This window comes from Capricornis sumatraensis, chromosome 22, assembly GCF_032405125.1.
Source record: "Capricornis sumatraensis isolate serow.1 chromosome 22, serow.2, whole genome shotgun sequence".
Lineage (NCBI taxonomy): Eukaryota > Metazoa > Chordata > Mammalia > Artiodactyla > Bovidae > Capricornis > Capricornis sumatraensis.
In genome coordinates, this window is record NC_091090.1 from 48,430,735 (window position 1) to 48,457,803 (window position 27,069).

Consider the following 27,069-nt stretch of genomic DNA (forward strand, 5'->3'; position numbering starts at 1 on the left):
TTAATTTTTATTTCTTTTTTTTTTTTTAACGGATATGTTGGACCCCAGGATACAAAACCAATTTACACACAAAACAAGCCATGCATTTGAGAGGCAGAACTTTTTTAAGGCAAATAGAACTATGCCAGGCCAGGAATGCGTTTCTCTCTGACTTCTCTCCATTTCTGACTTTGCACATTAAGATAGCAATGCTTTGCGTGTGCGGAAGGCTCTGTAGAATCAGATCGTATAAGGGACATGGAACAAAGATGTCGACTTCCTAGCAGCTCCTTTCTGATCGCTGGGGTGTTTCTTTGACCATGGAAGTGGGTACTTCCAGGAGGCCTGGGAAAGGTCAAGCATAACTTCCAGGGTCTTTAAAGCCAATCGGCACTGAATCGTGTTTTAGTCTGTATCTGTGTGTGTGTGTGTGTGTGTGTGTGCGCGCGCGCGCGTGCGCGGAGGCGTGGGGGCTGCCTGTGTGCATGTGTTAATTTGTTCTGCTCCATTTAAAGGGAAGGAAAGGCCCCAAAGAGAGGTATGTTAGCACACGGTTTACAAAGCGAACAGAGATAAATGAGTTACTGCGAGGTGGGGAAACCAGAGCCAGTTTTGATATTTCAGTGGGAACCTGCTGCTCTCTCACTTGACTGGCACCTCCTTAGACCCTCCAGAGCCCTTTTCCGATTTTTGTATTTGTCTATATTCTCAGTGGCCTGTGGGCCAAGAAGTTCATAACACACTCAGGCTGGTAAAAAGTGACAGCACCATTGTTTCTGGAGAGGCTTCCACTGCCGCAGCTAAGAGCCCAAAGACAAATCTGAGGATCTAGTGGGGGTGGAGCTGCCACACCCAGGCCTCAGGATCAGGCTCTAACGCACACAGTTCAGCCCGTGACTCACAGGTCAGATAACACAGCCTCACACTGGGGCAGAGCAAAGCACACGGGTTCGTGGGGAGGTGTTTACGTGAAGTAAAAGCGGGAGGAAAGGGGAGAATTCTGCCCTTCACCCTCCACTCCACACACACACACATGCACACACACAGACGCAGGCTGAGGTGTATAACAACACAGAGCCCGCAGCAAACACACCCTGGGATGAACCCACAGAAAAATTAGTCAGACTGAGGCAATTGAGTATGAGAGTTACTTTGTAGAAACACCAGGAAAGAACCACATTCAGCAAAACCAGGCCAAGCCCTCGTTTTGCTTTGTTTTCCCCTTTTAGCTCCATTCCTAACGCCCCAGCGTGTCTCTGAGACTTCCATGGGTCACAAACCCATCAGTGGGGGACCTGGATCCGATGGGGGAAGCCTGGGTAGGTCACTTCCACAGCAGATGAGCAGGCTCAGCGTTTTCCCACCAGAGTGCTAAGTGTTAGTCACTCAGTCTGCCCGACTTTTTGCGACCCCATGGACTGTAGTCCGCCAGGCTCCTCTATCCATGGACTTCTCCAGGCAAGAATACTGGAATGGGTTGCCATTTCTTCTCCAGGGGATCTTCCCAACCCAGGGATCAAACCCGGGGTCTCCTGCATTGCAGGCGGAATCTTTACCATCTGAGCCACCAGGATCCTAATATGCACCCTTCCCACGTTAAAGGAGAGAGAACCATGGGAGCTGGTTCTTCCGGACACAACTTCTCCACTGCAAAGCTGGTGTTTTCACTACCCTGTGGATTTGAGCTCCTTACCTGACTGCCCAGCCTCCAAGATCCTCCTGCTCTCTGTTTAATACCAACTTTCCTGAGATGTCCCCATCATAGGTGTCCCATAACTAGAAGACAAAAGACCCAGGAAGGTGATTTAAACAAAGCAACCACCACCACGTAACATCCTTATTGTTGCCCCAGACCTTTATCTTCCCTGAAATATAAGCCATATTAGTTATGCTTGAACTGACATTTCCATGTTGAGAGACTTAAGAGCCAGAGAAAGAAATAATAGGCCACCAGTTTTTTATAAGGCTTTAATTTTTTTTATAGGATTGCATTTATTCTTTCCATCAAATGTTATATTTCTTTAAAACTCAAACAGTGCCTTATCCCATACTCCATTGTCTCCTTAAGCCCTGTTATAAGAGCAAAATTCTGTCTCCACAGGTGGAAAATCCAGGCACAATACCTAGAGAAATTAAAATATGGTGCACTGACCGGCAGTTAAAGATTACAATTAAAGGTAGTAAGGAATTTGCAGGTGTGTGGTTTTATTCCCCAATCTAGTCAGAAGAACCATTTTAATACTGTTAGTCAGAGATTTCCACCTGGGGCCTTATTAAATTGATTTGCAAATGAGAACTTTGAAACCAGGGCAGAGGGTGAAGTTTAAAGAAGCCTCGACGCTTGGAGGAATGGGAGGGTGTTGCTGTGCCTACTTCCGGAATCTCAGCACGTTTTGCCAACACCTTTATCCCTTTACCCCAAGGGAAGAATTGTAGTCAGGCTCAAAGACTGTCACTGGACTCAGCTAATGGGTCTTTCTGGGATCTGGGGAGGAAGGACTGGATGAAGCATGTGGGAGGGGGTGGGTGGCAGGACCGTCAGCTGAAGCCTCCTCGTAGATTCGGAACGAATTCTGGGTACAACATCATCTCTGTCCTCTTTGGTGGTTAAGGATGCCCAGGGATGCTTCCCCATCTGTGATGCAGAGGAAAAGTAGAGATTCTAGAAGCCACCCTGAGGAGGTAACTAATAAAGGGTGACAAGTAGGGACTCCAGCAAGGCTAGCGTACGATTGTCTCATCTTCATGGCGTGTCTAGTTAAATGTAGGCTTCGGCAACTGTGCTTGTCATGGGGTTCTAACTCATCCAGAGCCAACATCTCACCAATGTTATGACGTTGTGCTGTCTTTGACCTCTAAGGACAATGGCCAGTTGGCAGAAGGAGCAGCAGGGACCCTTTTCCCTCCCAGTCGCAGCTGTTCCCTCCCTCCCACTCTCTCGATCACACGCAAGGGCGGGGGTCTGGCTCTGCTTTGGCCATACCCATCCATGTGCGCACCTCTTCCCGCGGAGTCACAGGAAGAGGGAGGGCTCGTGGTCCAGACACCTCTGTGGGTTGGAGAAGACTGGGAAAGACCGGGTCCTGGCAGGAGCCCCTTCACAAGGGCCTCTACACTGGTGTCAGCGTGCACCAGGAGGGCAGACCGACAGCAGAGGCTGGGAGGAAGCCCACTCCAGCAGACAGAGTGCAACCTCCACACAGCAGGAGGGTCATGCCATATATAGCCTCCTGGCCTGTTATGAGTATCTGCCACAACCAGAGGGCTATCCTGACAGGCGGACAAAGCCTAATGTGTGTACATTCAGCAGTTGTCACACAGGTACTATGCACAGTTACACTGTTTACCTAGTAGGTACTAGTGGCTGACACTGTCAACCTCTGATGCCCATTCTCCTCTTCTCCAGAATAAAGACTACATTTCCCAGCTTCCCTTGCAGCTAACTGTGGCCATGTGACCGATTCTGGCTGATAGAATGTCCGCAAATTGTCCTCGGGCACCTTTCAGGGAAGAGGCACCTTTTTTTCAATCCTCTCTTCTTGCTGGCTGGAAGGAGGCTGTGATGGCTTGAATCTGAGCTGCCTTGGACATTGTATTGAGAATAGCAAAGCGCACAATAGGAGGGACTTAAATCTCTGCAGACTTTATGAAGCCCTCAAACAGCCCTGGATTGCTTTCTTCTGGACTTCTAATAAACGAGAATTAACTTCTATCTTTTTTAAGCCCACCCATCTAGGGTTTTTCTATCATTTTCAGTCAAACTTAACCTTCAATAGGACTCAATACATGTTTGTTGAGTGACTGACTGACCTATTGGGTGATTAATTTAAAAAACTGAATGAATGTCATTCTAGGTACTCAGCACTTTGTCCTCAGCCCTATCCATGAGATTTGAAACCTGCTGACTCTTAATGAAACCCTTGCTGTGTGACCCTGGGCAAGGCATTTACCTCTCTGAGGATCAGGTTCCTCATCTCTGGTATGGGATTCCTAACCCCTATCTGATTGGTTGTTACAGAGATTAAATGATGCCCTTAGATGGCAATCCACTCCAGTATCCTTGCCAAAAAATCCCATGGACAGAGGAGCCTGGTGGGCTACAAATCCATGGAGTCGCAAAGAGCCAGACACGACTGAGCAACTGAGAACAGACATACACATTATCTATCAGGCACGTGGTAAGACCTCTTTATGGTCAATACAAACAACAGTCTCCCTACCTCTGGGAGAACTTGCTTCTCCTCTCGCTCTAAAGACTTCACTTCCCAACACCCCCCAACTTCTGCTTTTCCTTTATAAATTGAAGCACCATTTATTGGTTGTTATCATTCTGTATTCTCTCACAAGCACTCAGTTCATACAACTGACACCATCTTTCCAGATGCGTACAGAAAACTGCACAGCTTGTCTCTTTTTGTGTTAGCCTTTGGAATTGCACCTAGAAAGAAAGGCATGAAGTCAGTGATAAATTGTTACTGCTAGAAAGAAACTGGAACGGTGGTTATGGTTGTCAGGGATTTGGGGTGGTGGGGAGGAGGGGTGGAGAATGACTGCTGATGGACGTGGAGCTTCTTTTCAGGGTGATGGGAATGTTCTGGAGTGGGATAGTGATGATGGTGGTATAATTCTGTGAATATACTAAAAGCCACCAAATAGTCCATTCTAAAATGGTGAGCTGTGGGTATGTGAATTGTGTCTCAGTAAATTGCCTGGGTCAGATAAGGGATTGCCTGCTTCCAAGACCGGCCGTTGTGCAAATGAAGGTCACTTGCCACACACAAGGCATAGTTAGAGGGTCGCAAGTCATACACAGTGGAGCCAGGACACCAGTGTTACAGGAGGTGGCCCAGAAGTGAGCCTGGCACGAATTCATGAAAAGGACTCATCCATAGAGACTGGAGGATGTTTCAGGGAGAAGGTGAGACTTCAGCTGGGCATGAGGGAGGAGTTGGATGAACTTGAAGAGGTGCAAAAAGAGACACTCCAAAGAAGAACCTAGAAGGAGTAAGAGATCATAGTATTGTCTTTACTATGTTGTCATTGCCTTTTTAATTTCATTTCTTATTACAGTGTTCTCAACGGGAGGTGGGAAGACTGGTCTCCAGGACAGAGGAGTTGGGAAAGCAAATCCAGGCAGAATAGGGCAGAGCAGACAAGTCTGCTCTGATGATACCCTGGCCCCGTCTTGATGTGAGGGATGCCGGGTATAGTCATCCGGGGCCCTGGAACCCGGTGGTCACACAACACTCTTTCCCATGCCTTTCTATGAATACCTGCATCCTGGCTCCTCTGACCTGCCATGAAGATGGCCTGTTGAAATAAAAACATGTCGATTGGCCTGGTCTCTGCAATTGTTTGTTGTTACTGCTAAGTCGCTTCAGTTGTGTCCGACTCTGCACGACCCCATAGACAGCAGCCCACCAGGCTCCCCCTTCCCGGGGATTCTCTAGGCAAGAACACGGGAGTGGGTTGCCATTTCCTTCTCCAATGAGTGAAAGTGAAAGTGAAGTCGCTCAGTCGTATCTGACTCTTAGCGACCCCATGGACTGCAGTCTACCAGGCTCCTCCGTCCATGGGATTTTCCATGCAAGAGTACTGGAGTGGGGTGCCATTGCCTTGATCTGTCCAAACTCTGAAGAAGATGAGGTTTCTTTGTTTGAAAGAAGCACAGCGCTGCAAGGCACAGGGGAAATTCCTAGGCCAACATCTTATTTTATGTGGGTGTGAAGTGAAAAACCTCTCATTTTGTAAGCTGAGCAAAACAGAGGTACAGCAGAAGCGAAATGAGTATGCACGGGCCTAAATACCACTTTGAAAGTTCAGGGCGGACTTTGTTGGCTAAACCACAGCACATCTGGGAGGTTTCAATGAAGAGGCTGGCACGAGGCCTTGGTTTTTCTGTAAAATGCCATGGGGTAGTTGCCAAACTACGGTGCCAGGTAAGTTGGTCGAGCCCAGGGCCTGGAAAGCCACAGAGAGGTACAGATGTCATATTCTTATATTCCACTTCACTGGGATATTTTGCAGGTTCCCCCTTTGGGGTAATGGAAGTCTGTGTCTCTGGCATCTTTTTATCCTTCGGTATTAACGTTGTTATTATTTTGCTGGCAGCATAGCGTAATATGACTGCTATTTAAATTTCTCTCCCCCATCCCAAAGTACTTGACTGCCATGAAAAGAAGTGGTTTGGCATAAAGTGAAAGTTTTTAAGCATCCATTTTCCAGATGGACCTCTCTGTTAAATTTATATACATATATACCAAAAAAAAAAAAAAAAAAGCTAAAGCATGTGGAATGCTCCTAAGTGAGTATTATTGTTTACTAGACTTCTTACTCTGTCTTATGGCATTTTATAATAAAATATCAGCAAGCTCGTAAAGAGGGCTTTTTCTAAGGTCCATAATCTTTCTAACCATAACAAAAGGGCGGTAAATATATTGTACAAGAGTGCGATGGAAAAATGTGCTGAAGTATTTCCATAAATCAAATGTAGCACTTTGGCATTGACTCTAAAGCATTAAATTTAGTAAATTAGAACCAGATGATTTTAAAATAGAAACTTACATAACTTTACGGTGTGATTTTTTTTTTTTTTTTACACGTTTATCTTCGTGAAGTCCCCTTGGCAGCTACCGTAATAGGTATTTAAGAAGTGAGAGCAGCGTGTGAGTGTTTATACATCTTTGTAATTTCCACCGAGCCTGGCATTCTGTTGGGTAATTAGTTAAGTCCTGGTGGACGAATGAATGAGATCTCAGCTGTGATTAACAAGTATAAGTTAATTGGCAAAGGAAATGTGATGTAAACATTTATATGGCTCTCCAGGTAGACAAGATACTGCTACCCCACACTTAACAATAAAATTCTGCCTTGCTCTTCCTTTCACTGGTGAATCTGTGTATCTAAATCAATGAATCTGAAAGAAAAGGGTAGATCTGCTTCTCATTTGGGTCACCAAATTCCCAGTGGAATGTTCCTAACACATAAGTCTCCCTTTTATTTCTGCCTTCTTAGGAACCAAGGGAAAATGCTCCTTGCTGTCATTTCTGTCTCTCTCCTCTCATTCAGACACAATATCGCAAGGTAGCTGGTAGCTCAAGGGCAAGTTGGGGGTTAACGCAACACACAGACGGAGAAGATTCTAAATGCAGTGCCACATGGGGGCCAAATGCATAAGGTATCATCTGTGCGCTTCAGGAGAATACTCTCTGGCAGAAGGTTAGTCAGGACACTGCAGTTGCAAGTGAAGAAAGCTCAGCCCCAACCAGGTGAAGCAGAAAAGTGTATTTATTGCTTGAGCATTCAGGCTAAGATCGGAGTTCAGGCATGGCTGCATGCAGAGGCGCAGGCAGCAGGATCAGAGTTCCCATCATCCCTCTACTTCAGATATCTTTGCTTCTTGGGTGTGCAGCCATGGTCTTCCCAAGAAACAGAACCAGTAGACCAACAGGGTGTGTGTGTGTGTGTGCGCACATGTGCAGAGAGAGACTGATTAAGGAATTTCTCACATGACTGTAAAGGTTGACCAGTCCAAACTCTGCAGGGGAGGCTGGCAGGCTGTAGACACCAGAGAAGAGCTGACAGTGCAGCTCAGTCCAAAGGCCATCTGGAAGAACATTCCTTCTTCCTGGGGGACACTGGTCTTTTTATTCTTAAGGCCTTCAACTGATTAGGTAGGTCCACCTACATGGTGCAGCCTTATCTGCTTTACTCAAAGTCTACTGATTTAAATGTCATTCTCATCTAAAATGTATCTTAACAACACATGTAGGTTAGAATTTGACCAAATAACTGGATACTGTGGCCTAGCCAGGTTAACCCGGAAAATGAACTGTCACACGCAGGGAGCTGAAACCTGGTGCTTCTGTGACAGTTGGGGTGGGATGGAGTGGAAGGTGGGAGGGGACAAATGTATACCTATGGCTGCTTCATGCTGATCAATGGCAGAAACCAACACAATATTGTAAAGCAACTATCCTCCAATCTACAAAAAAATTAAAAACCAAAACGAACCGTCACAATATGTGAATAGGAGGAATTGATAAGAAGCCTCTGGAATACTTGGGTGCGGGAGAAAATGAGAGTCTGGAATTCAGAACACGGGTCAGGGTATGTGATTATCATCAACGCAAAAATGAGAGCAGAAGTCACTGGAGAAGATAAGACAGATAAAGGAGAAAATACTGAAGGATGCACCCTGGGGAAAGCCTGCCTGAAAAAGAAGACAGAAGAGCAGCTTCCCTTGGTATCCTGGATGGGCGCCAGGATCTCCCGTGGATACCAGAATCCGAGGATGCTCTGTCCACAGGCTCCACATCCACAGATTCAACCCGCACTGGATAGAAAAATCTACACCATCTGCGACTGGTTGAATCCGTGGATCAGAACCCTGGATACCAAGGACCAGGTGCCAACTGTACCCATTAGTGACAGAAGAGTAAGAAGAGCCCACTACCGTAGAGGCTGAAGGAGGAGGCCATTCAAGACAGCAAGTGGAGGAGAAGGTCAGGAGCAGAGGGACGCAGATGACCAGTGAAAGCCCCCAACTTGGGCAAAGGAGGGTGAGGGCCTCACACCATGCCATCTGCAGACCCAGTCCACACAGCACCCACGCCCACACCAAGAGTGAAGCTGAGAGTGAGCCCTTCATAGTCTGACAGACATTAGGAGTCATTCGTAATAATAAGAGAGTTGGACTATAAAAAAGGCTGAGTGCCGAAGAATTGATGCTTTCCAAATGTGGTGCTGGAGAAGACTCTTGAGAGTCCCTTGGACATCAAGGAGATCCAACCAGTCAATCCTTAAGGAAATCAACCCTAAAAATTCATTGGATTGACTGATACTGAAGCTCCAATACTTTGGCCACCTGATGCAAACAGTCGACTCATTGGAAAAGACCCTGAAGCTAGGAAAGACTGAAGGCAAAAGGAGAAGAGGGTGGCAGAGGATGAGATGGTTGGATGGCATCACCAACTCAATGGACATGAACTGACAGATAGTGATGGACAGGGAAGCCTGGTGTGCTGCAGTCCATGGGGTCGCAAAGAGTCGGACACGACTGAGCAACTGAACAGCAACATAATAGTAACAACAAGCAAGACTTGTATTTCCTAAGTCTTTTTCATTCTGTCTTTCTAGTAATGTATTTTTAAGCATAGCCTGATGGCTTGAGAATGGAAAAGGCCGCGATTTTACAGTAGGGAGCATGTGCGTGGGGTACACCGGCCTGGATGCAGGTGGGTGGAGAGGGTGTCGAAGGCAGAGGCCAGGGGGAGGGGGCCAGGACTGGGCAGTTCAGTGTCTGGTGGCAGCAAGCGACAAGAGAGAGAAGAGCGCATGCGTGGAGTTGGGGGCAGGAGAGGTGGCCTAGGAGAGTCCAAGAAGCTGGGGAGTGTGTCAGTGGTCCAGGTTCGTTCACCCACGATTATAAGTATAAAAATTTAGCATTCTTTCATGACTTGTTTGGGAGCAAAACCTGCCTGGATTGGCTCAAAGTGGTGCATATGCCTCATTCACCCACCTTGGTACAAACATTCACACGTCTGCTGAAATATGAATGAATCTGAGTGCGGTGTGCTGGCCGGGTCCCCCTGGGAGTTTTGTTGCATGCTGAATAGACGTGAAATCGGTCCTGAAAGGCTGAAATACTCAGAATTCCACAGCTCGTCTGGCCTCCAGGTTTTTGAACAAGGAACCATGAATCTGTGTTGAGGATGAAGAAGGCGCGAACATCCTTGTAGAGAAGGGGATTCGAAAGACCAGGGGTGGGAATGGGAGCACGGAGAGGTGGGGACCTGAATCCTGGGGCTGAGTCCTCCCCTCCTTGATGGGGAGGATGGAAAGCACAGAGCTGTCAGGCACTGTGAGGTCACTCAGTTGTGCCCGACTCTTTGCGACCCCATGGACTGTAGCCTACCAGGCTCCTCCATCCGTGGGATTTTCCAGGCAAGGGTACTGGAGTGGGTTGCCATTTCCTTCTCCAGGGGATTGTCCTGACCCAGGGATCAAACCCAGCTTTCCTGCATTACGGGCAGACGCTTTACCATCCGAGCCGCTAGGGAAGCCTTCAAGTGGGAGGATTTCATTTCCTGGTGACCTGACTGCGTGGGGTTTGGCTTTTGACGACAGAGAGCAACCTTGAGATGGGAAAATCTCAAGGTGGGGAGCACATGGCCTCCAGCTTCTATGGACAGGAGGGCCACAGCCTGGCTACTTCTCCCAACCCTCCACCCTTCCAAAGACCAGGAGCTTCCCAGGCTGGTTAGAGCCTGAATCGTGAGAATCACAGGCCATCAAAGCTGGAAAACCCTCGCAAACCTCCCCTCCCTGTCTACACCTTCTGGTCTAAATCTCAGGGTGCCAGGACTTAAGCGAAGGGAACGGCTACTTAGCATCTGTAAACCTCAGGGCTGTGAGTGAACCTTTAGGTCCTGCACGTGCCAGTTCACTGGGCTCCTCCTGGCTTTCCTGACGGAGAAGAGAGCTGCTTGCTGTTTCTTTCCAGCCTCAGTGGCCAGGAAAGAGTGTGCCGGCCACACTGGCCCAGCCCGTCGAGGGTGGACGCCGGAGTCTCCACCACCGCCCAGGCTCCGGCCCACGCTGGAGAGGCATTCCTCCAGCAGACAAAATAAAAGATCGCTGATAGCTGGAGCGCTTTGTTTGCTCTCTAAAATGAATCAAACTCTTCAAAAGCTTGGATTCAACAGCGCATTCCTCCATCCCCCCCAACCCTCCTCTTCGCCACCCCCCACCGACCTCAGGCCCTGCATTGCTCAGATTCCTTCGGCCGCTCCTCAGCGCCAGCTGGCGGCCGCCAGGGTCTGCTCAGATGGGCCAGGTGCCTGGGGACGGGGCCTGCTGGACTTTCTCTGGCCTCTCCTGAAATGATCTACCCGGGGCCTCCAGTTAAGTGACTGTTCAGTGCTTGAAACACTGTGCCAACCCTCTCATTTCCCTGCTCCCTCCATTGTTCTCCGCCCACCTCCACCCTGAACCTCGCTGGATGCCAGATGGGAAGGGTGACTTTTAGCCACCCGTGCATGCGTCCAGAGATTTGTAAAGCTCAGGAGTCGACCGGAAACAGAGCATCCAGCCCCACCCGAGAATGTAGGGCAGGCCGTCCACCAGCCGCTGCCCATCGCACCTGGACGGGAGCAACGCGGGGAGAGTAAGAAGGGGCGGCCAGAGCTCTAGCACAACACGCCGTGTTCTCATGTCCAGGCACAGAGACAGTGACGCTACGGATGCAAGGAGAGGTCAGGAAGTCTTTTCGAATTTAAGAATATACAAAGGAAGAACAGAAGTTACCAAGAAGGAACCATGGGGACTTTGCCCCTTTCTTAGGCTTCCCTGGTGGCTCAGTGGTAAAGAATCTGTCAATGTAGGAGACTGAGGTTCGATCCTGGGGTCAAGAAGATTCCCTGGAGAAGGAATGGCAACCCACTCCAGTATTCTTGCCTGGAGAATCCCACGGACAGAGGAGCCTGGTGGGCTACAGTCCGTCAGTCTGCAAAGAGTCAGACATGACTGAGTGACTGAATAACACCAGTTGAATGCACACCATGGAGCATATCACTGTGTTGGATCCTGCCTTCAGAAAGAGCAAAGGCCATCCTCCGCCCAGTCACAGCACGTCTGTTTATTTGGTCTTGGCAGATCACCTTGACCTATGTAAAAGCCCACAGTCCAAATTTCTACCAGCAGAAGAAATGTCCATGACAGTTTCATATAACAAATCGTTTATTTGGACAAACTAAAGCGTGCACGAACAGAACACCTCAAGGCTGGGGAAAACAGGAGGGAGCCCTTGGCAGGAGTCTGCACAGTTTTACTGTGAAAAACTCCTTCTGTCCCACTGAACTTCATTCCTCTGCCCAGCTGGATACATACAAATAGTAGAAATCTAAGCCTTTGCACATTTATGACGATAAATAAACCTAAATCTTTATTATGTGTTTCTAACTTTGCTTATCATTTCACTCCTGAGTTAACTCCCCCAAATCCTTTCGTATAAAGAACATACTAAATGTTAAGATGGAGCCTCACAAATTCTTGTCATATTTCACTAGAGTTAAGTGGATTTACTTAACATATAATTTATTCTGTTACTTTTTTTTTTTTTTAGTTCTTTGCCAGGGAAAGATAGTAATTAACTATTCCCAAGTTATAATAGCAGTATTCTGTATGTATAGAAATTTTGCAGTTGCACACGTTTTTCAAAAATCAAGTCAAGATACTAACCATCACCCATTTACAAGAGTCTTTGTAGCATGTTAGTGACACTATGTTACATGTATTCTTGGAAGATTTATCAAGGACTCAGAGGGGCCTAGGGATTGCAAGATGGCTCGGTGGTAAAGAATCTGCCTGCCAATGCAGGAGACACAAGTTCCATCCCTGGGTCGGAATAATGCAGATTCTTGACCACCCCGCCACCCGGGAAGCCCTAACCAGACAAAAAAGGGAGGGAGGGGCAGTGATTGCTTAGAGTGGGAGGTGCTCTTGCCCCTGCCTGCTGAACAGTAGCTTATTTTTTTCCAAATTGACATCAGTGATGGCTTGGTGCGCGGACAAGACATAGGGCTTTGAGAAGACATAGAATGCGATGCAATGACCTACACAGCTGCAGAAAGGGATCCTTTTCTACATCTACAAGTTGCTTAAAAATCTCACTGTGGAGAAGGCATTCTCAAGGGTGAAACAGGACCAGGCAGTAACTGAGCACTAAGTGATATGCCCCATATGCAACGCTGTGTGTAGAATCCTCTGAGGATCTCTGTTAACGTGTAGGTACCAAGGTCTCCCATCAGGCCTGCTGAATCCAACTTAGAGGGGAGAAGCCAAAGCATCCACAACTGGTTTTTTTTTCCCCCACAAGGATGAAATTTCCACATTTATTTTTCTTTCACGTGCATAGAAAGCTGAGTGAAGTGTCCTGTGAAAGGGGCCGGGCACAGAGCTGCTGCAGCAGACTGGACTTTGCGCTTCAAAGGTACACTGGTCATTTTGAAAACAAGATGCTGTGATTTGTTTTTAACTACTAATGAGTCCTTGGGTTTCCCATTTGGGTCTTAAACTGCCAGTTTCTCCAAGTTTCTTTCCAGATGACACACTGCGTTATGCATGATGGCACTTAACCAACGTGGCATTTCATGTTTTACTGCAATTACTGAACATCAAGAGGGTATGCTAGTATGCCTTGCAAATTTCTTTTGTTGACGTAAATATGGAAATGTCGCAACTGGCTTTTAAGGGAGGTCAGATTGAGAAGCACTGACCCAGATCAGAGGTGATGAGAGACACTGGGAACTGGAGGGATCAACAAAGGAGAGACTTTGTAGGAAAAGGTTCCATGAGGAAGATGGGGTGGAAACTGGAGGGAAGACAGGATTTAGGTAAGCAGAGGATGAAAGGAAGGCAGTCTGGGCAAGAGGGGCCACATGCACACACACACACACACACACACACACACACACACAGACTTGAAAGTACGAGTTAGGAAGATATGTGTGTGTTTTTGTGCACGCTAGTAGCCTTATTCACAACCGGAGAACGTACTTGTTCCTCAGTTAGGCTTAGTCCCACTAGGATGGAGATGCTAATTTATTGATCTCACAAATGGGACTCAAATAACCAAAGCACACAGATGACTCCTGGTAGCATGTAGCACACAAACCCAGGAGCCAAAAAGCCTGGGCTCACATGCCAGACCTGCCCCTGCCTGCCTGGACCTTTGTGTAAGTTGAACAAGCTCTCCAAGTCTCCGTTTTGTTACATGTAAACCTAGAATATTGTGACCCACCTCATTAGGGCTCGTTAGGTGAATATTGAGTGAAATAATGTTTGCGACTTGCCCAGGACAGGGCCTAGAACCTGGGACAGTTTCCAGGTACAGACCCCTGAATGAGCCGGGGTCAGTGGACTGTAGCAGAAAATTCCCAATGACCCATCTTTGTTTGGAGAAGTTTCTGGAGACTATGGAATTGAAAAGTTGCTGCCGCCAATTATTTTCTTGAAATAACTCTGGCATAATGTAGACTCTCAAAAAACAAACCTGGTATCAAACTAGAAATGGTAAAAGATGGCTCTAGAGTGAGTATTTCTAGATTGTGTCTCAGGAGATGTGGAAGAACTCTGCGATGCATGTATCTTGCACTGCTCTAGAGCATGGGTCATCAAACTTTTTCTCTGGAGGGCCAGATAATACATTTTTCCAGCTTTGCCCTTTTCACCACCTCTGCTCACACTTGCTCAAGTCTGCTATTGCAGCTGAAAGTCAACGTGTAAACAAACAGATGTGTCTGTTCCAATAAAACTTTATTTATAGACACTGCAATTTGAATTTCATGTAATTGTTTCTTGTCTTATGAAATGTCATCCTTATTTAGATTTTATTCTAATCATTTAAAAGTATATAATCTATTTTTAGCTCATAGGTCATATAAAAAGCTGTAGTTAAACTGCCCTGCGTCCAAGAGCCAGGACAGGCAGCAGGCCTGGAGCTGGTCTGAAGCTCCCCATGTAATAAATGGAAAGAGCAGTCCCACCTTCAAACAAGAGTTTCCCTCCCTCTCCTCCTAAACAACAGGCAGAACCTCAAGTCAACAACATTCTTCTAAGAAGCCTTGGTCCTCTTATTCATTCAGAAGGCATTTCAGATCCTGTAAGGTATGAGCCTGCAGGGAACTCAGGGCACCTGGGAGCGGGGGACCCAGATATCACCCAGTCATCAGGACACTGCGAGGAGGAGCCTTCTGCTAGGGCCATGGTCCAAGCACAATAGGGGCATAGTGAAAGAAGGGAGGAATTCGTTCTGAAAAGGCGAGGTGGGCCGGGTGGGGGTGTAGACAACGCAGGACAAAAGAGTTAGTGTTGGGACTGGGTTGGAGAGCAGAAGAGGCAAGGGAGGACATTCTGGGCGGAGGGAACTGTCTGTGTAAAGTCAGGACAGTCCAAGCGGCTCAGATTCAGTGAATCTGCCCCCTCCCCCACTCTGCCCCAACGTGTGGAGGATGTCGACGGGAGATGAGGCCAGAAAGGGAGGCTGGGCTCGGATCATAGTCCATGCCGATACATGCGGATTCTATTTTTAAGGCACTGGAGTATTTTTAAAGGCGTTTAAATATAGTAGTAACATGATCGACTATTCTAGAAATTAAGCAAGTGGCAATGTGGAATATAGACCAGAGCGGGGAGAGACTTCAGGCAGGGAAATCGAAAGTTGTGGCTGGACTAAATCAGACAGGAGATACAGCAGACTGACCTAAAGCGCTGACTGTGGTTAGGATCCTCCTCGAGCAGGGCGCCCCCCGGAGCGGCAGCTTCGTCTTCCTTTCCCCAGGCTAGACCGGGTGACTCACTAGGCTGCTCCCTGCCCTCACAGGCTCTGGCTTTGCCCTTCACTCTCAGAGAGAAGCCACGTGAGCTCCTCCCCGTGTGGACGGAAGAGCCTCTTCCCGCCAGCACCCTCTCTGACTTTTGCTGCATCCACGCCAGTGCCCAGTGGCAGCTGGAAAATGGTCTGGACGGCCCCTGTGTCATTTCCCTCCTTCCGGCCTGCACGAGCTTCTGGTGGGTGGGGGTTGCGGGGGTGGGGGGAGCGGTGGGCAGAGCCCTTGGCAGAGGTGGCAGCCAGGTGGCAAGACCGACAGGCTGAGAGACAGGTTAGTGTCCAAGGCCCGGGGGGCTGGACCAATTTGGGAAGCCATCCAAGGGAGCATGAGGGTGGCTGCATAAACCAATCGCCAGTGTTTATACAGCACAATTTAAACAGTTATTTCTGCATCCAAAAGCTCACTTAGTAGATGGGGAGGGGGCTGTTTCTGCTTTCATTGAGAGAATTTGTGTTTCTCCAAAGCTGTTTTGAAGGGAACATAGCAGATGACACCAACAAAGTAACAGTTTCAGCACTTTGTAAGTTGCATGAGGAAAAGGCTCAGTATTTCAGTAGTCTGCTGTGCACGAGGACTTACACAAACCAAAGGTAAAAATAGAGAGGGCTAGACCCTTTGCTTCCCTGCTCAGGACACTCCGGTGACTTCCTGTCACACTCAGGAGAAAATCCAAACCCTGCCACCACCCTCTCTCCATCCCTCCTGTGGGTCCTCCCCTCTGAGCATACTAACCTGCTTGCTCTTGAATGCACCGAGCTCACTGGTATCTCAGGCCCTTTCCGTGGCTCATTGTCTCTGTCCGGAAGGTTCTTTCCCCAGATCTCAGAGTGGATCCCGCATAATATTCAGGTTCCTGCTTCCATATCAACTCCTTAGAGGGGCTTGCATGACCATTATCTCTAACATGAAACACCCCTCACCCACCCTGGTCTATGAGGGTGGAACCTGTGAGAACCCACCTTCTAGTGGTTTTGCCCTGCTCAATATTTTTCTTCATGGCATCCACCACTTCAAAATTGTATAATATATTCCTTAAACTGTTGTCCTCCACTCCTACCAGACTGTGAGCTGTGAGAGTAAGATCTTTATCTGGGGTGCTGTATCCTCCTTTCCCAGAACAGCCCCTGGCATGTGGTAGATGCTGAATTGATGTTTGTTAAATTAGAAAGCTGCCCAGGGATGGGGTGCCACAGAGGTGGGGACATTCCTCCGGCTTCTTCTGAGTGCCCACCACACTTAACAATATCGATAACAGTCTAATAGTGATAATAGTTATAATTAATCATTTTAAATTAATTTATATCATATAACATGAATATTGATATAATGATATATGATGTTACAAGGTTATATGATATAGTCATAAAATAATACAAAATAAATTTAATATTAAAAGAATAATGATGGAAATAATACTAATAAGCAGCCATTTCCTAAGGTTTTGTTGTTGTTGTTCAGTCACTAAGTCATGTCTGACTCTTTGCAACACTGTGGACTGCAGCATGCCAGGCTTTCCTCTCTTTCACTGTCTCCTGGAGTTTGCTCAAATTCATGCCATTGAGTCAGTGATGCCATCCAACCATCTCATCCTCTGTCGTCCCCTTTTCCTCATGCCTTCAATCTTTCCCAACATCAGGGTCTTTTCCAATGAGTCAGTTCTTTGCATCAGGTGGCCAAAGTATTGGAGTTTCAGCTTTAGCATCAGTCCCTCCAATGAATATTCAGGACTGATTTCTATTAGGATTGACTGGTTGGATCTCCTTGCAGTCCAAGGGACTCTCAAGAGTCTTCTCCAACACCACAGTTTGAAAGTATCAGTTCTTCGGCACTCAGCCTTCTTTATGGTCCAACTCTCACATCCATACATGACTACTGGAAAAACCATAGCTTTGACTAGATGGAACTTGATAGGCAAAGTGATGTCTGTTTTTTAATACGCTCTCTAGGTTTGTCATAGTTTTTCTTCCAAGGAGCAAGCATCTTTTAATTTCAGAGTAAAACTAATGTTTTACTATGTGCCAGACTATTCACTTTTATCCACATGATATCATTTAATCCTCATTATAGCCCTAGCAGGTTGGCATTATTCTCTATTTTACATTTCAGAATGCCAAAATTAGCAAGTTAGAAATTTGTTGAGATTCTAACACACGTTTACCTGACTGTAACACCTTTGTGCTTTTTTATATATATGTAACTAACAAGGCAGCGACCCAGACCACCTTGAAATGAACTTCAGGTAGGTTTTCAGGTATATTCTGTATAGAACAGAAGCAGGAAAGCAGGAGAGCCACTTGGGGTGAGTTAAGCTTTTTACCTAGAGAATGAAAAAGTCCTAGCTATGCTTCGGGAAACTGTTTGAAAGCATTAAAATGAGGTGAGATCGTGTTCACTATTCAATGATGTTCATCAAACGAAACAGGAGGTGATTCAGCTTTACTGCTGAGGAAGCCAAAGGAATGTTATCTAGATCTCCTGGAGGCCAAAGACTCATCATCTTACAGATGAGAAGGCCTGTGACATATCCAGGCAGACACCAAAAGAAAAATTTCCCGCAAGCTAGTGACTGTCCCATGAGTCTGTAGGACTGTTAGGAAGGTCCCTGCAGTGTGTTGATTATGCTGTCTAATCTCTCAGTCGTGTCCGACTCTTTATGACCTCATGGACTGCATAGCCCACCAGGCTCCTCTGTCCATGGCAGCATCATATGTCACATGCTTAATGTGTGTTCAGAAGGACCTTGCAAAATCACTCAGGCTCATTTTCCCTCTAAAGCTAAATGAGGGAAAGAGGCCTAGTGGAGGTCCAAAACGGTGAGTGAACCTTGCCATGATCACCTGGGCTGGGGTGGGGTGTGGCGCTCTGGGGGTCCTGTCCAGGGTGGGGGGTCCTCTTATTTAAACTGTGTCCGGAAACCCCTTTTGTAGGACAGCTGCTCTCCTGTGCTTTTTTGCTTAGCTCATAAGTTAATCCACTGGGAATTGGGAAGGAAAAAAATTAAACTGATTCTCATCCAACCTGGTCAGGGAAAAAAAAAAACAACAAGGGCTGAGTTTTTCCATCAGAGTCATGTAGTCTGGTTGGAGTCCATCCCTTTCAGGGACAGCCATTGTCTGTATTCACCAAGTCTCAATCCTGAGGTCCCATGAAAAAGAATTTTCCCCTCACCGCTCCACGCCTCAGAAGAGTTGCTGAAGGTGGCCGTTTCTGTCCTCTCCTGGGTGATCTTTCTCTCTATAGAAAGCATGAAGCTGAACCAAATGTTCCATGCGTTACTGAGAGAAGACTGGTCTTTTTAACCAACTTTCTCAAACAGCAGGCATTTTTTTGGTCGTTGTTCCCCAGATAATAAGTGTTGGTGGGTTAATGGGTCATCTTCAGGAGAGAGGTCAGAAGGAAAAACTGCAGTGTTCAAAGCTGGAGCTAGAAATGCCAGCCATCAAAGAACGCAGTACTCGGTGAACAGTGATGATGTATGGGGCGGGCACACTGGCCAGCCCCATCGGAGAGGTCACAGCTAAGCTTTATCCTCTACAAAGCCAGAGGAGGTCTCTGAATGCGGCTGACCCCTCAGCTCCCCGAGGCCCCGGTGAGAAGCCAACCAGGGAATCCCTGGTGCCCAGCTCCAGAGTTCCCTTTCACTGAGGGAGAATTGTATTCTGTCGCCTTGCAGACTGACACTGCAAGTACTTTGAACACTGAAAAGAACACACACACAAAAAGCAAACAGCCACAAGGAAAGGGAGGGGAGGGAGGAGAGAAAGGGAGAGAGAGAGATAGCAGCAGGGGTAGTTAGTAAAAAGGGGCCCCCGGAGACAGAAAACCTTTTGTTCCCTGAGTTCGTTTCATGTAGAGCTTGTGAGGTGAATGGCTTTGGAATGAAATGGATTTATGAAGGAGTTGCTAGGTCACAGGACGCACGGCTGTCAGACTGCTTTGTGAATTCCATTTCTTTAAAATTCGGATTAATCTTTAAAACTAAAAAAAAAATTTTTTTTCAGTGTTCATCTCCTCTTCCCAGGGTTTTGGTAGAGGTTCGGGGTAGATGAAGTATAAGGTTTGGTAGGATTCCGGGAAGGTTCCCGAGTTTCTTTTCCACCCTCTCCGACAATGTAAAAATAAATGATCGCATTACAAGTTCTTTGTCAGTTTCCAGGAGTTCGGGGTGGGCGGGGCGTCCGCGTTACCTTGGCCCGCGAGCCAATGGCGAGGCTATATGCAAACGAGCTCCGTGCTCTGCCGGCCCGGACGAAAACAGTGAGCTCAGAGGCTGGGCGGACTGAGCGGTGCCGGAGGTCGGCGCTGCGCGGAGAAGCGGTCCTCGCTTGCATTTAAGCCCAGCGCTCGATGGAGGGGCGGGCTCGCCAGTGCTTAATGCAGTCTCGCTAGTGCAGGAAAACGGCTCAGTTCACCGCTGCCGAGATGAAGTATAAGGTAAGAAAGTGACTTATGCAGAAGGTTTCTCTGTGTATGTGTGTGTCCACCACTGTGACAGCTCCTCTGCTGTGCCCCCAGAGGGGTTCTGAGATGGGTCACCGGGTTGCCAGACAAGCAGGCAGGCAGAGATCCAGCCTCTGAGACCTACGCCGGGAGCTCGCAGCGCGCCCAATCCACCCCCGCTGCAAGTTCCCCGGCGTCGGTCTTGGTCTTGGCGCCGGGGTATGGCAGTCACTGCAAATCGGAGGGCGTCTAACTCCAAGGGGAGCGCGCCTGGGCTCAGGACTCCCGGCTGCCGGGGCCTAGCCTCCACTACCCCCACGCCCCTGGAGCCGTAATAAGAGAAGAATCAAAAGTGCTAAGTCTCTCAGGCTGGCTATTTTCAAGCAGTTTTCATCCTTTGCATTAAAGCGTTCGCTTTGGGAAGCAGTTTGCCATATATAATTTTAGTGGGAGAACTTAAAGTTTCCAGGTACTATTATACAGCTGATGATGGAGGATTTTGATATCCATAAAGGATGTTGGATTCAGAACCAACTGAATATATGCTATTTCTTGGAAATACTTTCATGGCGTTTGAATGGACGGAGGGTCTGAAGGCTCCAGCCAGTTTATTGTCTCTGAAATTCAAAAGAGTGTCAGGACGCTCAGCAGCCTGTTTTCCCATGCATTTGTGTGTTTATTCCTGGAAAAAGGATTATAACTTATTTAGAATATACTATTTTGTCTAAGTTGCCTCCATCTAACCAGGCTAGCAGCTTCCAGAGACCCCTATTCAAGCTGACTGCACAGAATCGAAGGTGAATTTTCCTTGGAGGATGAACACTTCTGTTCTGGAATAGACACAGTCCTAGAGACACAGGGTCGATCCCTGGGTTGGGAAGATCCCATGGACAGAGGAGCCTGGAGGGCTGCAGTCCAGAGGATTGCAAAGAGTCCCACAGGACTAAAAAAGAGGATGAGCATTATTGTTACGTTAGCACATTTAAACAAACATACTGCTATTGAAATGCGTTTTGGCAAGGTATTTATGCTCGGGATTGGCAATTTGAATTACCTGTCTGACCTGCAGGATTGTACCAGCTGAGAGCTACTTTGCCTTCTTTCTGAATCATATAGCTTCTGGCTCATCCTTTTTTAAATGTGAGGTTGTAAATCCTCAGTCCTGGCTGATAGCCACTGGCTAACCTCCGTGATAAGCCTTTTATTCAAAAGCTATAAATCATGTTCAATAGCTCTAAATCTAGCTGTTGAAAGTATCTATTGTGATGCATGAGTTATAGTTCTCCTTGAAAAGGTTAGAACCCTCTGAAGGCAGGGGTATCAGTTATCACAACTATCAGCTTTCCATTTTCTGCCTCAATAGGAAAGATCAGAGAGATGGATAATCCTGAAGATTCTTAGTATTTTTGACATTAGGATACAACCAGAGGCAGATCCTTCTACCTGGCAGGAAAGCTCTCATTCTTGAAATGGTTCACTGGTATTTACGCAGTTCCTCTATTTAGAACAGTGATAAGATATCACTAACGTTAAATCCCCACATATTATTTAGCCTTCAGTGAATCTTTGCCCTCCTCTTCCTACTGTAAATGCCTTTAGATTCATAGAAACCTTGGGGGAGGTCGGGGCGGGGGGCAGGGGAGAAAATGTGTTCCTGCATTTATTGTTGGAAAGTATAAATAGCTGTTTTTAACATAGAGTACTACAGTCTGGAAAGTGACAAAAAGTCTAAAGTCACTTTTATTCAGTGACCTCATCATGTTTAGTTTTATTTTGTGGAAAGAAAACATCATGGCAGCTGATGATGTGAACTGTGGTTGGCATTCATGGGGAAACCCTGCCTCTCTGCTGGGTCTTCCCAGCATCAAACACGCTGCCAAATGCTATAAAGATACGATTTTTATTAGCTTGTGGGCATCTTTACCAGCAAAACTTCTGACTTCCCCAGCTAACCAAATGACAGATTGACACCTTGTGGTGAGTATAAACGGAACCAATAGCTGAAGCAATCTACTTTCCCTTTCTTACAAAATCTATTTTCTCTCTTTTAATAATGGACTATTTCAGGAGGAGATTTTGTTATTTTAAGTAGAGGAGATGACACAAAGGTAGAGGAATGATAAATAACAGTTTTTAAGACTCACCATGACAATACAGGGTTGTCATATTTAGCTTTCCCAATTAACTCCATGAGGTAGTGTTAATACTTTATATTCATTTTCAGATGTGGAAATTGTGGCTCAGAGAGGCTAGGTAATTTATCCCAAACCACACAGCTGGAAAGTAGCAGAGCTGGAATTTGAACCAAGGTGATCTGGCTCTAGAACTTGTGACTTTAAACAACTATTAAAGAAAGAACTATCTGTGACCTCCTAAAATGTCCTGTGTGACTGCTTTTTCTTCTCCCATGTAGCTCAAGACTCTATGTCATTCAAAGTATCCCTGCAGAATAGGTTCTTTTTTTTTTTTTTTAAACAGTGCCTCTACAAAGCAAAGTGAAATGAATGTCTGACAGTTATTGCATTGAAGCCACTTAGGTAGTAAAGCCAGATAATTATTAGATTGTAAAACCTTGGAGTTGGGAATTACCTTTTAGATATTCTGTTGCTCTAAACAATATAAATTTAGCTCAGTTAAGACTTAAAAATGCTCACTGAGAGATGTATAATCCTGTCACTATAAGATTTTTTTTTTTTAACCAGATTATCTGGTTTGGCTACTTCAGGGATCATAACTAGAGAACAACCAAGCCTCCACTCATTTTGAATTTACACATAGTTCCAAATCAGCCAGCTATGCATTTATAGTCATCTTGAGCACGGTGGAATGCAAGCTATTACAAGCTATTACTTTGGTGAATTTTGGGGGTGGTTAGCCTATATGGGGTCTATTTTGGTTACATTGTATGTGTTTTTATTTGTTCATAAGAAGGGAGCCGTTCTTCTCATATGCACTTAAGGTTCCATTGCTCTTTAAAGGATGCCGTCTGGAGCTCTCTAATCAGTAAATTATGGGGGGCTTCATTTATTAAGAATTTTCCCCAAGCTCCTTTGAATATACACAGCATGTTCTGCAATACTGGAGGTGGGTGAGGGGGCTATGCCTCAGTGGCCATGGTGCTCAGTGAAGGCCTCCCTCCTGAGGGTCTGGGGGTGGGTTGTTGCCAGGAGGGTAATTGAGAGGTGGATGCACAGCTGTGTTTGAGCAGAGGCCCCGCCCACTTTGTGCAGGCCCAGGCCTGGTAAGTGCCCCACAGGCCTGGCCTGTTTGATCTCTAATAGCTGAGCAGCTTTTGTGGCTTGGCCAAATTTCTGTATCCTGTGTGCGTACACTGAAACTCTAAATTATTTATCTAGTCTGCCATTCAACAAATTCATTCTTGAATGTTTTGATTGAAGAAAATTACAGATGAAACTTAGACTACAAATAAGAAAACTACATTCTGAAGTCCAGATTCTTGGGTTCTGACTGAATGTGGGTAAGGTAGGTTAGGGAAAGCAGTAAGTGTGTGCTAAAGAAAAGCTTTCAAGGGGACTTTGGAAATGTTTTTATTTTCTCAGAGTGACTGGAGAAGATGTGATCCGAGTGTCTTCCATTTAGTCAGCTTACAGTCTATATGTAATTCCTGATTCTTTCCTGGCTTTGCCATTTTAGTTTAAAACGTTTTATACGCTTCTGAACGGTGTGTTGCACACCCTGCCCCCTGCCTCTTTTTTAAATCCCATCTGAGATTTCAAAGCAACAAAAGATGCTTTGAAAAAAATTAAGTTTTCTTATGTACTGTTTCACTGATTGAGCAAGCCCATTTTCAGAGCTAAATGACTTACCTGCTTGGAGATCAAAGTCTTTATGGGACTGAAGGTGTTCTGAGAGCACCAAGTGTGCAAGATGCACGTAACAAAGATTCCGTAAGCACCCCTTCTTTGCTGGGATGTACATCAGTCCTCTTCTAAGAACTCATCAGCGGCGGCTTCCTGTCTGCACCCCCGCCCCCCACTTCTAAAGAAACTTCCTCTCTACTTTTCAAGCCTCTTTGCCAATTCACTCCCCTTTTGTGCCCTTATGACCTCATCGTCTCTCATTTTTTTCATTCAAGCATCCATTATACTTCTCCAGTACCAGACTTCTAGAGGGCTGGCCTCCCCCCACCCACACAGGCGTGACACACTCAAAGCGCTCTCTGTACCCCTGTCTTCCTGCTCTCCTCTGAGTCTGCTATGGAAAATCGTGGTCCCTTGCTGCTCCCGTTCATTGGCTCCTGTCTCTTTGTGCCTGCATGACTTGGTTCGTCTGTACTTGCTAGAAGTCAAGTCTCCTCATCCATCCACTCTATGCAACAATCAGAAGCCTAAACCTTTGTCTCCTATCATCTCTACAGTAGGCTTTCTGTTTTTCACCTCTGCCCTACTCTGTTAGCACTGCCTGACTCATTAACCCCTTTCAACCAAATCACTATCTAAATGATACCTGGAATTCACCAAGGTTGCCCACTGGGGGTGTCCAGCTTTAGGTAAGCCCCACTCAATATGAGAGACTCACCCTTTATCTGTATAGAGGCAGATTGATAGGCAAGCCCTTGAATAAAAAGTATGATCCAGGATCTGTTGTGTGTTGGGGCCTGGACGGGGACTTGGTCTTAGGTGTTCTTGCAGTAGAGGCAAGGTAGAGCGTGGGGTTTGGGGAAAGGCATTTCTGTTTCCTGTGACTCGATGCTCTGTAACCTTGGGCAAGTTAAGCTCTGTGAGCCTCAGCTTTCTTATCTGTAGGGTGGCTCAGCGGTAAAGCATCTGCCTGAAATGCAGGAGACTCAGGTTCAATCCCTGGGTCAGGAAGATCCCTGGAGGAGGAAATGGCAACCCACTCCAGTATTCTGGCCTGGGAAATCCCATGGACAGAGGAGCCTGGCAGGCTACAGTCCATAGAGTCGCAAAGAGTCAGACACGACTGAGGGAGGGAGCACCACCACCAAACTAGGGTTAATCCGGCCTCGTGGATTGTTCTAAAGCCGAAGTGAGATGTTTTGCATGGAGAGGTGTTTACCGTGGCTGCCCTGGAAATAGACAATCCCAGCAGGCCCCAGCTCTCCTTGTATAAGTATATGCCCAACAGACGTTGAAAGGATAGCGCGGACTCAAAACTTGGATTATGTCAAAACCCTATTTACTATGTTAAGATAATCGAGTACTATTAAATATTCCACGGGCCTGGCTGTGTCTTGTAGAAATGCGGTCGCCAGACACTAGGGTGTACCAACTCACCTGTGTCCCCATTTGCTAATATATTAGTGCTTTGGTATCTTCATTGTTATTAATAAGATTTGATATTCCTGAGGTTATAGGCCCTTGCTCATAGGAGGTACTCAACAAACACTGAATTGAATGTTGGATTACATGAAATACACAAATAGCTATTAAAAGAGTTTTCCCCATATGGCCTATTGGAAAGAACATATATTTTGTTTTAAATCTCACTTTTGTTGCTTTTTAACAGTATAATTTTAGGCAAGCCTCCATTTCCTCATTCATAAAGTGGGAGTAATAATACCTGTCTCATTAGATAGTTGTCAGGATATAATATTTGATATAATGTAATATATCAGTTGATTAATATCAGTTTCTAGCACATAGTAGGCATTTAAAAATGGCAGCTATGGTACGATGCATTTATAAGATATATAAAATATTCAGAATATACTCATATATAGGGATATTGATAGACACACTATATAGGTTAAAATGTAAGAGAAAACCTTCACTAGAATTGCTTTTCCATAACAAAAATATTACTGAAAAAAAGAGAAAAGTCATGACTAAAGAATCAAAGGTGGATTTGATACAGGAGGTGAGGAGGGCTCGGGGTAAACCACATGCCTTATCCTGCTGGAGCCAGAGTGGCAGAGGTATAAAGTTGGAGGTGCTGATGGCCTGTTTTTAGATCACTTTAGGGCTGGAAAGGAACCTAAACAAATTGGTTTGAAATCCCAGCCCCTGTATCCCAGCCCTCCAGTAACGTATAGACTTAATTACCAAGCCTCCTTGCCAAGATAAACAAAATGGGGCCACTGGGAAGAAATACTCTCTTTTCAATTTAAAATGCAGAAAATAGCTACCAGTTACCTAGGCAATGGATGATTGCAAAGAACGTGGGCATGGAAAAGGGGTCCCCCTAAAAAAAGAAAAAACCCGTTTAAACTTTGTCAACAACCCCACCTCCCTCTTATTTACTTTGAACATTCCAGTTATCTCCCTGCGGCATTTCTTCCTAGTAAAAGAGGACTCCACACGCCTGGGGAACATTACAGTTCAGTTCAGTCGCTCAGTCATGTCCGACTCTTTACCACCCCATGGACTGCAGCAGGCCAGGCTTCCCTGTCCATCACCAACTCCCAGAGCTTGCTCAAACTCATGTCCATCGAGTCGGTGATGCCATTCAACCACCTCATCCTCTGTCGCCCCCTTCTCCTCCTGCCTTCAATCTTTCCCAGCATCAGGGTCTTTTTTAATGAATCGGTTCTTTGAGTCAGGTGGCCAGAGTATTGGAGTTTCAGCTTCACCATCAGTCCTTCCAATGAATATTCAGGACTGATAGATTTCCTCTAGGATGGACTGGTTGGATCTCCTTGCAGTCCAAGGGACCCTTAAGAGTCTTCTCCAACACCACAGTTCAAAAGCATCAATTCTTTGGCACTCAGCTTTCTTTGTAGTCCAACTCTCACATCCATATATGACTACTGGAAGAATCATAGCTTTGACTACACCTTTGTCAGCGAAGTAGTGTCTCTGCTTTTTAATATGCTGCCTAGGTTGGTCTTAGCTTTTCTTCCAATGAGCAAGCATCTTTTAATTTCATGGCTGCAGTCACCATCTGCAGTGATTTTGGAGCCCCCTACAATAAAGTCTGTCACTGTTTCCATTGTTTCCCCTTCAATTTGCCATGAAGTGATGGTACCGGATGCCATGATCTTAGGTTTTTGAATGTTGAGTTTTAAGCCAGCTTTTCACTCTCACTCATTACTGTCTTCCTAAGGAATTTTCATTTTAATATAAATGCTTCATTGGTAACCTTTTCCACTCTGCACTGGAAAGAGCAGTGCCTTCTTTCAAAAGGCAGACAGTGTGATCTAGGTGAATTCAGGCATGCACTTTGAGGAAGGTGGAACAGACTGCCCAGAAAATATAAGCAGTGATGGCATGTGACTGTGATTTTTCATGGCTGAGGTGGGGTGTGGGGAGGGGCAGCTAATTATAGAGATAATATT

General features: G+C 46.2%; 1 protein-coding gene across 2 annotated transcripts in view; it reads left to right on the forward strand.

Annotated features, from left to right (window-relative positions):
* NEDD9 (neural precursor cell expressed, developmentally down-regulated 9) overlaps window positions 1–27,069 on the forward strand; it is a 122,078-nt gene that overhangs the window by 49,467 nt on the left and 45,542 nt on the right. Inside the window, exon 1 of one of the 2 annotated variants that reach the window (XM_068994122.1) lies at window positions 19,662–19,805. The exons of the other annotated variant lie outside the window; for it this stretch is intronic. Coding sequence (XP_068850223.1) covers window positions 19,794–19,805 — 12 coding nt within the window. The 5' untranslated portion in view covers window positions 19,662–19,793. Of the gene's footprint in view, window positions 1–19,661; window positions 19,806–27,069 lie in introns of those variants that run through there. 2 annotated transcript variants of the gene reach the window in all.